The sequence below is a fragment of the Hibiscus syriacus genome, unplaced genomic scaffold (genome assembly GCF_006381635.1).
Source record: "Hibiscus syriacus cultivar Baekdansim isolate YM2019G1 unplaced genomic scaffold, ASM638163v2 tig00111769_pilon, whole genome shotgun sequence".
NCBI classification, from domain to species: Eukaryota; Viridiplantae; Streptophyta; class Magnoliopsida; order Malvales; family Malvaceae; genus Hibiscus; species Hibiscus syriacus.
The window spans coordinates 1,096,279-1,109,658 of NW_024063172.1; the positions used below are offsets into that span (position 1 = coordinate 1,096,279).

The window sequence follows — 13,380 nt, forward strand, 5'->3', positions numbered from 1 at the left end:
TTTTTGGAAATATTGGAAGATCAAGGCCGTTGGAAAATGTTGGTTAGGTCAATTTAGAAATGGATCAACGGTGGAAATAAATTTGTTTTTATCCCTTCAAAATTATATTTTAAATAACAAAATAATTGAGGCCTGCAATTTTTGCTGCTTTTTTTTTATTTATTGTTTCATGGCATGAGATTCTTTAGATCCATTAAAAATGAAAATTAAGATTTATAATTATATCAGTTTTAAATTATATATATATATATATTATATAAAATTTAGTTACTTTTAATAATTAATAATTATTTTTTTTATAATTTGAAAAAGGGCAAATAAGTACGTCCAAATCAGTATCTTGAAATGGACTTCTCGCAATTTGCCTCAATATTTTTCTCCTCTCTCGTTGGTAAGATTCACTCAATAAGCTAAGCGGGGTAAAAGTAGACCATTAGGTCAATTCGAATTTTATTTTGGGATTTACGGTAAATGTTATAGTATGGGAAAAATTTGTCACGTATACATGACGATTTTGTTTAAATAATATTTTTTATTTAAACTCGTCACGTTAATGTAACGATTTCTAATAAAATATCGTGATAAATTTTAATAAAAAAATATATATTTTATTAAAATTCTTCATATCAACATGATAAATTCTAAGTCACTATAATAAATACCGTTATCTTGAACTAATTTTGGAAATGACCTAATGAGCTAATTTTTTAACCTGCCTGACCTGTTGGGTTAATTTTACCCTCTCTCGTTAGTATAGTCCATGGCCCGAGCTATGTGATGGGATTGGGCAGCCCAAATGAATTTGAAAAAATGAAACCGTGGGGATAGTTTTTTAGGGTTAATTACTCGGATGATTCTTTATGTTTTTGATACATCCAATTTCAATCACCGATTAAAAAACTGATTTTGATCCCTTAAGTTATCGTTTCGTTTGATTTTAGTACCTCGACCATTAACTCTCGTTGAACCATTAAAATAAGTCTGAAATGATAATTAAAAATTAAAACAAAAGTCACGTTTTCTTCTTCTACCAACATTTATGATTGCATGTGCAACTTATCCATGTTATCACCTACTACGAATGTTTGAGTTGCAAACCAAGGTTGTTGACGAATTGAATGTATCAAAGTCAATATTTATATTAATTGAAAGGGTGGACTTTACCAACGTAATTGATATAGGTTTCTAGGTGTTGGAAAGCTTGCAATTATTCCGACCACAATTCAATCAAGACTACCTTTCTTCCTGCCGGCAAAAAATGAAAGCAAGTTACGGATTCCATTCTTCAACGGTTGACCAAGCAAGTCCTAAACTTTTTGTCCTAAATTATTAAACGGAATAATTTTACCCAAAGTGGAAGCCCAGTATTGGAGACGTGGCCTTTAATCTCTTTAAACATAAAGACGTTGGTAAAAATAAGAAAACGGGATAATGCCGTGGGTGATAGAAAAGAATGTTGTTATTTCTGAAAGTCTCGAGTTTAAGTAGTTATATTTATACGGTGTGTATATATATTCTTAATTGGTTAAAACGTTTACAAACTGTTGACGAAAACGGGTAAAGAAAACAAAAGAACACGAGAATTTTACGAGGTTCGGCAATGTGCTTACGTCCTCGGTGCCTAGGCGGCGCTAGAAGTTTTTATTTAATGATATTTTAGGTCTAGGTTACATCTCTATTTATAATAGAAAACCCTGGTACATAATTACAAAATTAACCCTGTACCTCTTTACTGGTATATTTATGAGTCATACCTAACAAATCTCCACCTTGGCGAATATCGTGCCTCTTGGAAAATTCAATGTGGGTTGGGTTACCTTGATTCTTTAACAACTCGAAACATTCAACAAGTCCAAGCAATGCTTGAACTTGTCTGTCGTAACTGGCTTAGTGAACATATCAGCGGCATTTTCATCAGTATGTACCTTCTGAAACAAAACCTCTCCAGATGCAACCAACTCTCTGATCTTGTGGAACCTTACATCAATATGTTTAGTTCTAGCACGATACACCTGATTCTTAGCCAAGTGAATAGCACTTTGATTATCACAAAGCAACTGAACTCCACCTTGTTGAACACCCAACTCCTTCACTAAACCAGTAAGCCATAAAGCTTCTTTTGCAGCTTCAGCCGCTGCCATGTACTCAGCTTCAGTTGTAGATAGAGCCACAATAGATTGAACAGTAGACTTCCAACAAATAGGCCCTCCACCAAGAGTAAAGACATACCCTGTCGTAGATCTTCTATTATCCAAGTCACCTGCATAGTCTGAATCCACATATCCTACAACCAAAGGATTATCCCGCTGACTCCCAAAAACAATTCCATGTCCCACAGTACCCTTTAAGTACCGAAAGATCCACTTGACTGCTTCCCAATGTTGCTTACCAGGTTTAGACATGTACTTACAAACTTGACTATCAGCATGAGCTAAATCAGGACGAGTACATACCATCGCATACATCAAGCAGCCAACAGCATTAGAATACGGAACCTTTGCCATATCTTCAGCTTCCTTATCTGTCTTGGGGCACTGTTCTGATGAGAGCTTAAAATGATTCGCCAATGGAGTGCTAACTGGTTTCGCGCTGCTCATCGCAAACCTTTCTAGCATTTTCTCAACATAACCCCGTTGAGATAGCCGCAGTTTCCTTGAGTCTCTGTCCCTGCAAATTTCCATTCCAAGAATTTTCTTTGCAGCACCTAAATCTTTCATATCAAATTCCTGACTCAATAAAGTTTTCAAACCAATAACATCATCCATGTTCTTCGCAGCAATCAACATATCATCAACATACAGTAATAGAAAAATAAAAGAACCATCATCAAGGCTCTTAACATAGACACAACAATCATACTCACATCGGTTGTAGCCAATATTGATCATATAGGAGTCAAACCGTTTATACCACTGTCTCGGAGACTGTTTCAACCCGTACAAAGATTTCTTCAATCTGCAAACTAAATGCTCGTTTCCAGGTTGAGTGAAACCTTCAGGTTGCCGCATGTAGATCTGCTCCTCTAAATCACCATGCAAAAAAGCAGTTTTAACATCCATCTGCTCTAAATGCAAATCCCAACTAGCCACCAATGCAAGTACTGCTCGGATTGAAGTGTGCCTGACCACAGGAGAAAAGATTTCATCATAATCAACTCCTTTCTGCTGTGAAAAACCCTTCGCTACCAAACGAGCCTTGAACTTCTCCCCCTCTTTTTCTGTTACTACTGGTTTCTTCTTATACACCCATTTGCAACCAATCGGCTTCTTACCCTCAGGAAGGGGAACTATCTCCCATGTGCAATTGTGATTCAAAGACTCCATCTCCTCAACCATGGCTGCCATCCACTTGTCGTTTTCCTGACTAGTAACGGCATCATGAAAAGTAACCGGATCATTACTGCTAACAATAAGTGCAAAAGATACAAATTCTTCAAAACCCAATCTGTTCGGAGGCTTTATATTCGTCCGTCTCACCCTGTCTCTGGCGAGACTATAATCCTGCAAATCATCCGTAGTGGAACCACCAGAAGTCGGTTGAGAAGTTTCTGGTTTCTCAACTGGAAACTGCTCGAAATCCACCACTGTCGTGTCTTGCTTCTGCTGCAACATGGATTGTTCATCAAAAACGACATCTCTACTAATCACAACTTTCTTCGCAACTGGATCCCAGAACTTGAATCCTTTGACACCTTTCTTGTAACCCAGAAAAATGCACTCCTTCTATTTTGCATCAAGTTTGGATCTCTCATCAGCAGGTACATGCACATAAGCAGGACAACCAAAAATCCGTAAGTTATCAAAACTAACATCATGACCAGTCCATACCTCTTCTGCAACTTTCCCAGCCAGCGATGCCCTTGGCGATCTGTTGATAAGGTAACACGCCATGTTAATAGCCTCAGCCCAGAAGTGTTTGGGAAGCCCCGCATTCAACCGCAAACATCTGGCTCTTTCATTTAACGACCTGTTCATTCGTTCCGCAACACCATTCTGTTGTGGTGTCTTGCGCACTGTAAAATGCCTCTGAATCCCATGTTCCTTACAGAATTGTAGGAACTGTGAATCTGTGTACTCCGTACCATTGTCAGACCGCAAACACTTGATTTTTCGTCCTGTTTGGTTTTCTACCTCAGCTTTCCACAGCTTGAACTTCTCAAAAACTTCAGATTTCTGTTTCAAAAAATACACCCAAACTTTCCGTGAAAAATCATCAATAAAAGTAACATAGTACCTAGATCCACCCAAAGACGATGTCGTGGAAGGCCCACATACATCAGAATGCACATAATCAAGAATCCCTTGAGTTGTGTGCTTCGCAGTCTTGAAACGGACTTTAGTCTGTTTACCAAGAACACAATACTTGCAAAAGTCGAGCTTACAGCTTTTGACACCATGCAACAAGTTTCTCTTGTGTAATTCTGCCATACCACGTTCACTAAGATGAGCAAGGCGCATATGCCACAATTTTGTCTTATCATCACAGGACTCAACAGAGTGAACTCCACCTGCAACGGTACTGCCTAACAATCTGTAGATATTCCCTGCAGTCATCTTTCCTTTCATCACAGTCAATACTCCTTTAACAATCCGAATGGTTTCCCTATCCTCGTCAGCCTTAGGGATAAAACCATTCTTGTGCAAAGTGCCCAAGGAAATCAAATTCTTCTTCAAGTCTGGGATATGTTGAACACCACTCAACGTCCGAACGGAGCCATCGTGCATCTTAATTCTGACATCACCAATACCAACAATATTGCAACATCGATCATCACCCAAATAAACCGAACCAGAATTAACCGGCCTGTATGTCGAAAACCATTCCCTATTTGGCGTGATTTGATAAGAACATCCAGAATCAAGAATCCAAGCATCCGTCAATTGTGTCGTTGAAATAGAAAGCATATCACCCTCACTGCAATCAGAATTATCATCCTCGACCACGTTCACAGACTTGGATGAGCCATCACGCTTCTCATCAGTCTGCTTTTTCAACTTCGGACAGTCTCGCTTCATATGTCCCGCCTCCTTGCACTTGTAACAGTGAATCGTCTTCTTATCCCTGGATTTGGATCTGGAATTCCGCTTCCCGGACCTTGCCTTCTCTGGCTTCCGTCCACGATCTCGATTACCTTGACATATAAGCTATCGGCTTGAGAGCTTTCCCCTGCATTCTGCTTCCGCTGGTTGTGAGCCAACAAGGCTGCAGTAATCTCCTCAACATTGATAGTCTCTTTCCCATATGTAAGAGTAGTCACCATGTGTTCGTAAGAGGGAGGCAACGAACACAACAGAATCATCGCTCTGTCTTCATCCTCAATTTTCACATCAAGCCGAGCCAGATCAGAAACGATTTGATTGAAGACATTCACGTGTTGCGCCAAATCGTGATCGTCCTGCATCTTCAGCCCATACAGCCGCTGCTTCAGATACAGTTTTGTCGTTAAGGATTTGGACATAAACTGACTTTCCAACTTCCTCCAAATTTCTTCTGGAGACGATAGATGCATGACGTGATACATGACCTCGTCCGCCAAGCATAATCGTATGGTTCCTGCCGCTCGCTGCTGCAATTCTTCCCAATCTTCCTCATCCATCGACGCCGGCTTTGTAGATCGCAAAGCCTTCAAGATCCCTTGCTGCGCCAATAGATCCTTCACCCTCGTTTTCCATAATCCGAAGTTACCCTGACCATCGAATTTCGCGACTTCGAATTTTGCTCCTGACATCTGATACCAATTGTTGACGAAAACGGGTAAAGAAAACAAAAGAACACGAGAATTTTACGAGGTTCGGCAATGTGCTTACGTCCTCGGTGCCTAGGCGGCGCTAGAAGTTTTTATTCAATGATATTTTAGGTCTAAGTTACATCTCTATTTTACGAGGTTCGGCAATGTGCTTACGTCCTGTCCTCTTTACTGGTATATTTATGAGCCATACCTAACACAAACATTATACTGTATTGTAATCATCTGATACTATTAAAGTTTTGGCTCGTTTTAGTATCTAAAAATTTATTTTTTTCAAAATAATATCTAAAATTTAGTTTTTTTTATTTTAGTACCCGTCATTGAAAATTTTAGTTTTTTTTCATTTTAATACTCCGTTTAAAATTTAACATTAAGTTTTGAAAAAAATTAAAAATTTAAGTACTAAAATTGACCAAAATTAATAGTTTAGGTACTAGTCACGTTAATTTAGGTACTAAAACATATTAAAATTGATAGTTTACCAAAAAAACTAAGAAAATGGGAAAATGAAATGAAAACAGCAGTAAAAGAGAAAGTGGATGTAGAAGGAAACACTTTAAATAATGGAAAACAGAAGTGGGAGATGATAAGCATGAAATTAGAAATTGAAGGACCAAAAATGCTAAAGTAAATAATACTAATGGGAGTTGTTAGCTTGGCACTTTTCTTTGTCATAAAACCATTAAGCATGGACAACTAATTTACCACTTTTACAGCTATTGCTTCTTTTCCTTTTTTTTAATACATTCACCAAACACTAAACGGTAAAAAAAGTAATTCTTTAGTTCTCAACAATGTTTATTTATTTAAGATTCTGGTTCACCCACAAGATTCAAATAAATGTAAATGTAGATGTAACACGTGATAATAATTGTGATTAATATATTATTAATATGATTACTATATCAAATATTATTTAAAAAATAAATTTACATAAAAATAATTGTCTAAGTTATTTTTATAAAAAAAATAATTGTTTTAGACTTAAAAATTCACCTTAAGTTAAGGGATGATCTTGTTGTTAATGGTAGTTGTTTGCAGGAGGAGTACAAAGCAAGATGGGTCTAGGAGTTATTTAGGCATAAATTGGATAAAGTATCTTGGTTTAGAGTCGTATGGGGATCAGGTTTGGCTATTCCTAGGCATTCCTTTATTTCAAGGTTGGTGGTGTATGATAGACTACCAACTAAGGATAGAACGTTAAGGTGGGGTTTTCAGATCGATCCTCTCTGCTTGCTATGTGGCTATTGTGGTGTTGCTTGGAGAAACGTGACCATTTATTTTGTGAGTGTTGTTACAAGAGCAAAGTTTGGAGGGTGGTTTTGCAGGCTCGTGGGTTCTCTGTTGTGCATGATTGCTAGATGACATTGACCTATTGGGTGCAGAAGTATGACAAGGGGAAGTCAGTGCTGGTTATTATTATTCGGATAGCGTGGTGTGTTGTTAATTACTATATTTAGCAAGAGAGGAATAGAAGGTTCCATGAGATGGGGGAAGACAGTTCACTTCTATATTTTTACAGATAAAGAAGGATAATCGTTTGAGACTTGTTGGTCATAGGAAAATTTATACTCTTAATTCGTTTTTAATTGCTGAACGGAGATTTTAGTTTAAGCCTCTTATTTTTGTTGTAATTGATTGCTTCGTTACAGCTTAACACCACCTTTAGACTTTAGTACGTCAATTTATAGTCAAGAATTAGATTCTAAGGTCAATGGGGGCATAGGTGTCCAATGGGTTACAATTCTTTGAAATGACATGAGAATGAAGGAGACCACTTCTCATATATTTATTTAGAAGTATGACAAGAGTATTTTAGTCTCAACGTTTTATTTTAGAGTAAAATATCATTGTGTGGATGAAAATTATTAGTTGACTATTGTCAATGTTTCATACGGACGTAACAAGTTTATATGTGATGTCATTTCAACAAGAATTAGTTTTAGAGTAAACTATGATCATAATTAATTACATATACGCTTATAAAAATATATTTAAAAATAATTTGAAAATATTTTTTATGATATGGTATCACACGTAGACCTACCACATCAATAGTAAATGTTGACCGTTAATCAACTAACGATTTCTATCCACCCGGCGGTATTTTGCTCTAAAATAAAACGTTGACAGGTTAAAATGCTTTAAAAAAAGGATATGAAGTAAAGTGATCACTTGTGTAAATATTTTGAGGTAATTTTTTTATTATGCCATTTGTTTATTTTTGTAGAATTTGATAAAAAAATATTTATTTACTTATATACATTTTTCTTTTACTTTTTTTTATATATAATGAAAGCAAAAAGACATGGGAGAAAATGCAAGGGAGGCAGCTTCCCTTCTGGCTTAGTGATTTTGGCCCATGTGACTTAGGGTGCGTTTGGTTCACGGAATGTAAGATTGCCAGTGGGAATAAAAGATTACCAGGGAATAGGATTACTGGGAATGTTGTATTTTGTGTTTGGTTGGTTTAACAGGAATGTAAGATTACCGTGTTTGGTTAAAGGAATAAAAGATTATTAGAATGTATATTTGACCAAATTGTCATTATTATATATTTGTATAATATTACAAATTGTAAAATATTTATATATTTTCTTTAAAAAATTAATTTCATAATATTTATATAATTTTTTTTACAAAATTAAAAATATAAAAAAGGTTTAATGAAAGGGTAAAAATTTTTTAACCCTTGAACTTTATATAAAAATTTAATTATATATTTTTTTTTGTAAATCTAAAATAATTTAAGGATAAATTTGTAATTTAACCTTCGTAGAATTTTTATTATTCAATGACAGAAGAAGGATATTTTTGAAAAAAAATAAAAATTTAAGGGCATTTTAGTCCAAAACACCGGTAATGTTACAATACCTAAGGGAATGGAAGTAATGACATTCCCGGTAATATACCCCAAAAAATCTACTATTGGTAATAAAATATTACCGGGAATGAGATTCCCGGCCAACCAAACATGGGAATGTGGGATTCCCATCCCATGGGAATCTCACAATCCTTGAACCAAACACCCCCTTAACATTTTAGATTATGATTGATTGACCATTTACATTTTGGCCTGTATTTGTTTGATTTTTATCTACACAATTATTTATTTTACAAATAAATACTTATCTGTTTGACCATTTATATTTTAGATAATATATAAAGATTAATCTTTGGTCCAATCGAGTTTCATGATAGATGAACAATTCAGCTAATATACCTCAAGATACTAATAAGTACTCTATAAACATATCCAATGTATTTCATGAAAATTGGTTAATCTTTCGTATTTACGTAAGTAATTTCATCAAGTTTATCTCAATATAGGCCACCTTAATTAAGGTTACGACATCACTAAGAGTATTTAATAAGATGTATTCGGATCGAATACCCGATTTAAGGATATCTTAATTTTTATTATCGAATACAGATCATAATTTTTATTTATAATGTTTCATAACCATTGATAATACAAACATTGCAGACACAATTGCTCAAACTCGAGATTTCAAAGAAGAATAACACTCCCATTAATTGCTAATATCATTTAATAAGTTCATTAGATATCATTTAAAAGTAACATCTTATTTTTTTTCATATGATTAGCATCTAATTAACATGTGACACTAACTTAATTATTAAGCGATTTTATAATAAGTATACAGGTCATATGATATAAAACAATTTTGATGAATAGCATATAAATTAAATTCGTGATCAGGATGAATCTTATCCAATCCAATCAAAAAGTTCCACGGGAATAGGGAACTTCTGTAGCCAATGTTCCCGCCTACCATAAACAACAAAATTATCATTACCAAGCGGTCCCATATTTGAATGCACTAAAGTTTATCCCATACGTCATTTCCACGACGTCATTCAAATTGCACTGACACGTGGCGAAACCTAAGCAACTTCGACGAATCCCTCAAGGAAATTACCCATGAAGGAAGAAAGATAATCTCTTTAATATTATTTTCGAATATTTATAATTATTTTATTATATATAAAAAAGTAAAATTATTTTCGAATATTTATAATTATTTTATTATATATAAAAAAGTAAAATTGTATAAAATGGTTGAATCTATGCCTAACAAGTTCCCCTTCCTACACACTATCAAAGACCCAAGTCCAGCTTTCCTTTGGAAATCAATGGACTTGACCTCCGGTGAGAGCTCAAACCTCTATCCCGAGAACTTCGATCCGACAACCGAGTTTGAATTGTCGGATTATCTCGTTCCCGACGATAGGGGTTTTAAGGAAGATTCGTTGTCGGAAAACATGGCATCGTCGGATAAAGCCTTAGGAGGAGCTAATGAAATTAGTGGTGCAATACCAAAAAATAGCATCATGCAAGTGATTTTCCCTACTTTGATTTTCCCCTTTGCTTTTTAACTTCCTTCTTCAAAACTCAGAGAAAAAGTAATGATTATCATTATAGTTTTTGTTCTTGTTTAAGAAATAATGGGGTTTTTTTCTCTTTTGGTTTAAAATTTACAGAGAAAAGGTGGAACAGAGGCATCGAGTTGCATTTAGAACGCAATCAGAGATTGAAGTCATGAATGATGGATATAAATGGAGGAAATATGGGAAAAAATCAGTCAAGAACAGCCCAAATCCAAGGTAAGTTTAGTACAGATTAACAAGAATAAGTTATTTTTGAGACTTCAGCTTATCTTATTGCATGAAATGATGCAGACATTTGGTGGTTTATATTAAATTATTGGACATGAGATATAGTTTCAAATCGATAATTAACCACATAATAATAAATTAAATTTCTCACATTTCTTTCGCGTGATCATTTGGAAATAATATAGAATTCAACTAGGTATTAGATCTTTTAGCTAAGGTTAGGGTTCGAATCCTAATAATCGGATTGTGAGGGTCATCCTTACCCTTACCTCTGCAGTATCTGATCTGGATTAGTTTATCAAAAGATCGAATACCGATTATTATACCAAAAATAAATTAAATTATTTACTTCATGTTAGATTTTTTTTATATTATTATAGTGTAGTTTTGAAAATAATTTATTGCAATCATGTCGTTCTTGTGTCTTTCTCATTAGTTTTGATTTTCAACATATATAAATAGAATTCAAAGTAAGATCATATATAAGATTTTACATTAAGGCGTGATAATATATAAATTTATATTATAAATTTAAGAAATATAAAATTGGAAAAACGTTTAAATTTTTTGAAAGATGTGATATTATACCTAAATTATGATTAGTATGATTTCATGTCCAAAAGTTTCTCATGCTAAATGATTAGATTTGCCTTTCTCATGCGTTCCTTGTATAAAAAAAAGTTATAAATTAAATCTTTAATTTCAAAGCACGTAGTTATAAACTCGTAATTTTATATTATAGTAAAAAAATATTTAATCGGTTGATTAAATTGTTTATCTTTATTTTTTTATTTTCTTTAAGTTATAGGCGCTAAACTTATTAGGAGGACAATCATTTTCTCTTCTAAAGTCTCTCTCTCCCGTAAGTAAAATTAGAATTAAATTTAGAATTTATATAAAAAAATTGTATTATAACAAAGAACAATTCAATTAATCACACTTAAAAAGGAAGAAACAGATTAGAAGCATCACATCATAGATTTGGGGTATAGTACAGATTATATCGAAAAGGGTTGAAGGGGAGCGAAAGTGGGACGCGCCAATAAAGTAAAATTAAATTTGCGAGTAGCTATCACAATCACCATTCATCCATGAAGTAGACTGCAACAGTATGGGCATCTGTGATATCATGATCATCATCTCTTTGTATATGTAATTTTTGCCCAAATCTAAACCATAACCAAACATTTTCGTGCCATGTTGTGCAACCGGTGGAGCACCGGAGGGTTTCGGGTTTGAGCACTAGAAATGTTATGGGTGTGAGGGTTTAATATCAAATGATTAAGAGTTATCTTTAAACAGATTCTGGTTTGTACTTATTTAGATTAATAAAAAATTGGTGCACTCAAAATACTATGGTTAAATGATGAGTTTTTATACACATATTAGCGGTGCACTTTAGGGATATAAAAAGTTGATCCGACCTGTAAAACTGATTGAATCTGACTTGAGTCAAAACTGTTTGTGACCAGAGGTGGTAGTGATCTGAAACCGATTCGAGCTGGAACTGATGTTGACCTAAACCTGAGTTGAACATGGAAATTGTGGATCTGAACCCGACCTGCACCCGATCTGAGAACTACCTGAACTCGAATTGAACCGATAATATGATAACTGAACCCAACTTGTATCCGACTGATATGAACCCAAAACTACAATTAACTTGGTAAATAGCTAGTATTACCGGCTTGTTATCAACCTGACATGTTATGAACTTAACCTTCAACTTATTATTGAACTGATCTAATATTTGCCTGACTTGTAATTTACCATCTATGAAACTATAAATTTATGATATTATAATGTTACAAAATAATTTTATAATTTAAATTACATGATTAATTATACACATATTAGCGGTGTACTTGTTGGAAATAATGCAATAAACAGATAAATCAAGACGCAAGTAAAATAGTTTGAAACATGCATAAAATATTGTAATGCTTCTAATATAACTCTCAACATGAATACTTTAGGACACACTTGATTATTAGGCTAAATTTAATTATAAATAATTAATGACATAATTAAAAATTTATAATGATTAAAAAGTTCTTTATCAAACTCGTATCCAAAATATTTTGCATGCATCATCTTTATTAAAATGAACATATCTTGAGTTTTTGATGTCTGATTGAGGTGTTTCAATATGTATTAGAAAGGTGATTTAAGTACACTTAATAAGTAAACATGCATGTCGACCAAAAAATGTTTGGATCTTATCTGAAAAAGCATCACAAGTTAATTATAGTTCCAACCTTTAAAAATAACTTTGATTTCTTATCCAAAATAAATTGTTAAAATATTTCCTTTGCCTGTGTAAGTGAAATTTAATTCTTTTGAAATATCTCAAATTTAGGTTTAATATATTGACTCTGGTATCTTTTGAACTATGTGCCCGAACTAGAAAGAATGGGACTAATTTACTTATTAATTTATGTAAAGTAGAGATATTACCAATTATATTACACCTTACTATTGTTGTTCAACGTGGTTCACACTAGGTCATGTGCATGTCTAGTTTTTCATGATCGAAAATAAATTTAAGTGAGAAAGGGGTTGTAACCATATGATTATGTAGCTTATTATTAAATTATTCATGTTAATAATATTTTATTACTTTATAAACAAAATTTTAGAATATGGTTGAATGAAGCATTTCTGCTTTGAAGTTATTTATGTGTTAAATAATGTATTTTCAGCCATCATCTTGTTTTGATCATGAATGATTAGCTGATGTCTTTTATATATCATGTGCAGGAACTATTATAAATGTTCAAGTGAAGGATGCAATGTAAAGAAGAGAATCGAGAGAGACAGGGATGATGGAAGTTATGTGATAACTACGTATGAAGGCTCTCACAATCATGACAGTCCTTTCATGGTTTACCATGATCAAATGCTTCCAAATGCTTGGACCTTCCAAGCTTCTCCACCCTATTCTTCTTCCCCATGAAAGAAAATTATACATGATATTCATACATGAATTC

The 13,380-nt window shown here is 33.9% G+C and overlaps 1 protein-coding gene across 1 annotated transcript; it reads left to right on the forward strand.

Annotated features, from left to right (window-relative positions):
- The first annotated feature begins 9,858 nt into the window (after nt 1-9,858).
- LOC120169685 (probable WRKY transcription factor 51) lies at nt 9,859-13,380 on the forward strand. The gene is made up of 3 exons (XM_039177803.1): nt 9,859-10,107; nt 10,256-10,378; nt 13,151-13,380. The coding sequence occupies exons 1-3, from the start codon at nt 9,908-9,910 to the stop codon at nt 13,344-13,346; spliced, it is 519 nt and encodes a 172-aa protein (XP_039033734.1). The 5' UTR covers nt 9,859-9,907; the 3' UTR covers nt 13,347-13,380.

What these genes read in the sequence shown, in the direction of transcription:
- LOC120169685 (XM_039177803.1), top strand. Translation starts at nt 9,908, where the DNA reads ATGGACTTGACCTCCGGTGAGAGCTCAAACCTCTATCCCGAGAACTTC. An exon ending in ATACCAAAAAATAGCATCAT is followed by an intron (nt 10,108 to 10,255) that starts GCAAGTGATTTT and finishes TAAAATTTACAG; the next exon opens with AGAAAAGGTGGAACAGAGGC. An exon ending in AAGAACAGCCCAAATCCAAG is followed by an intron (nt 10,379 to 13,150) that starts GTAAGTTTAGTA and finishes TATCATGTGCAG; the next exon opens with GAACTATTATAAATGTTCAA.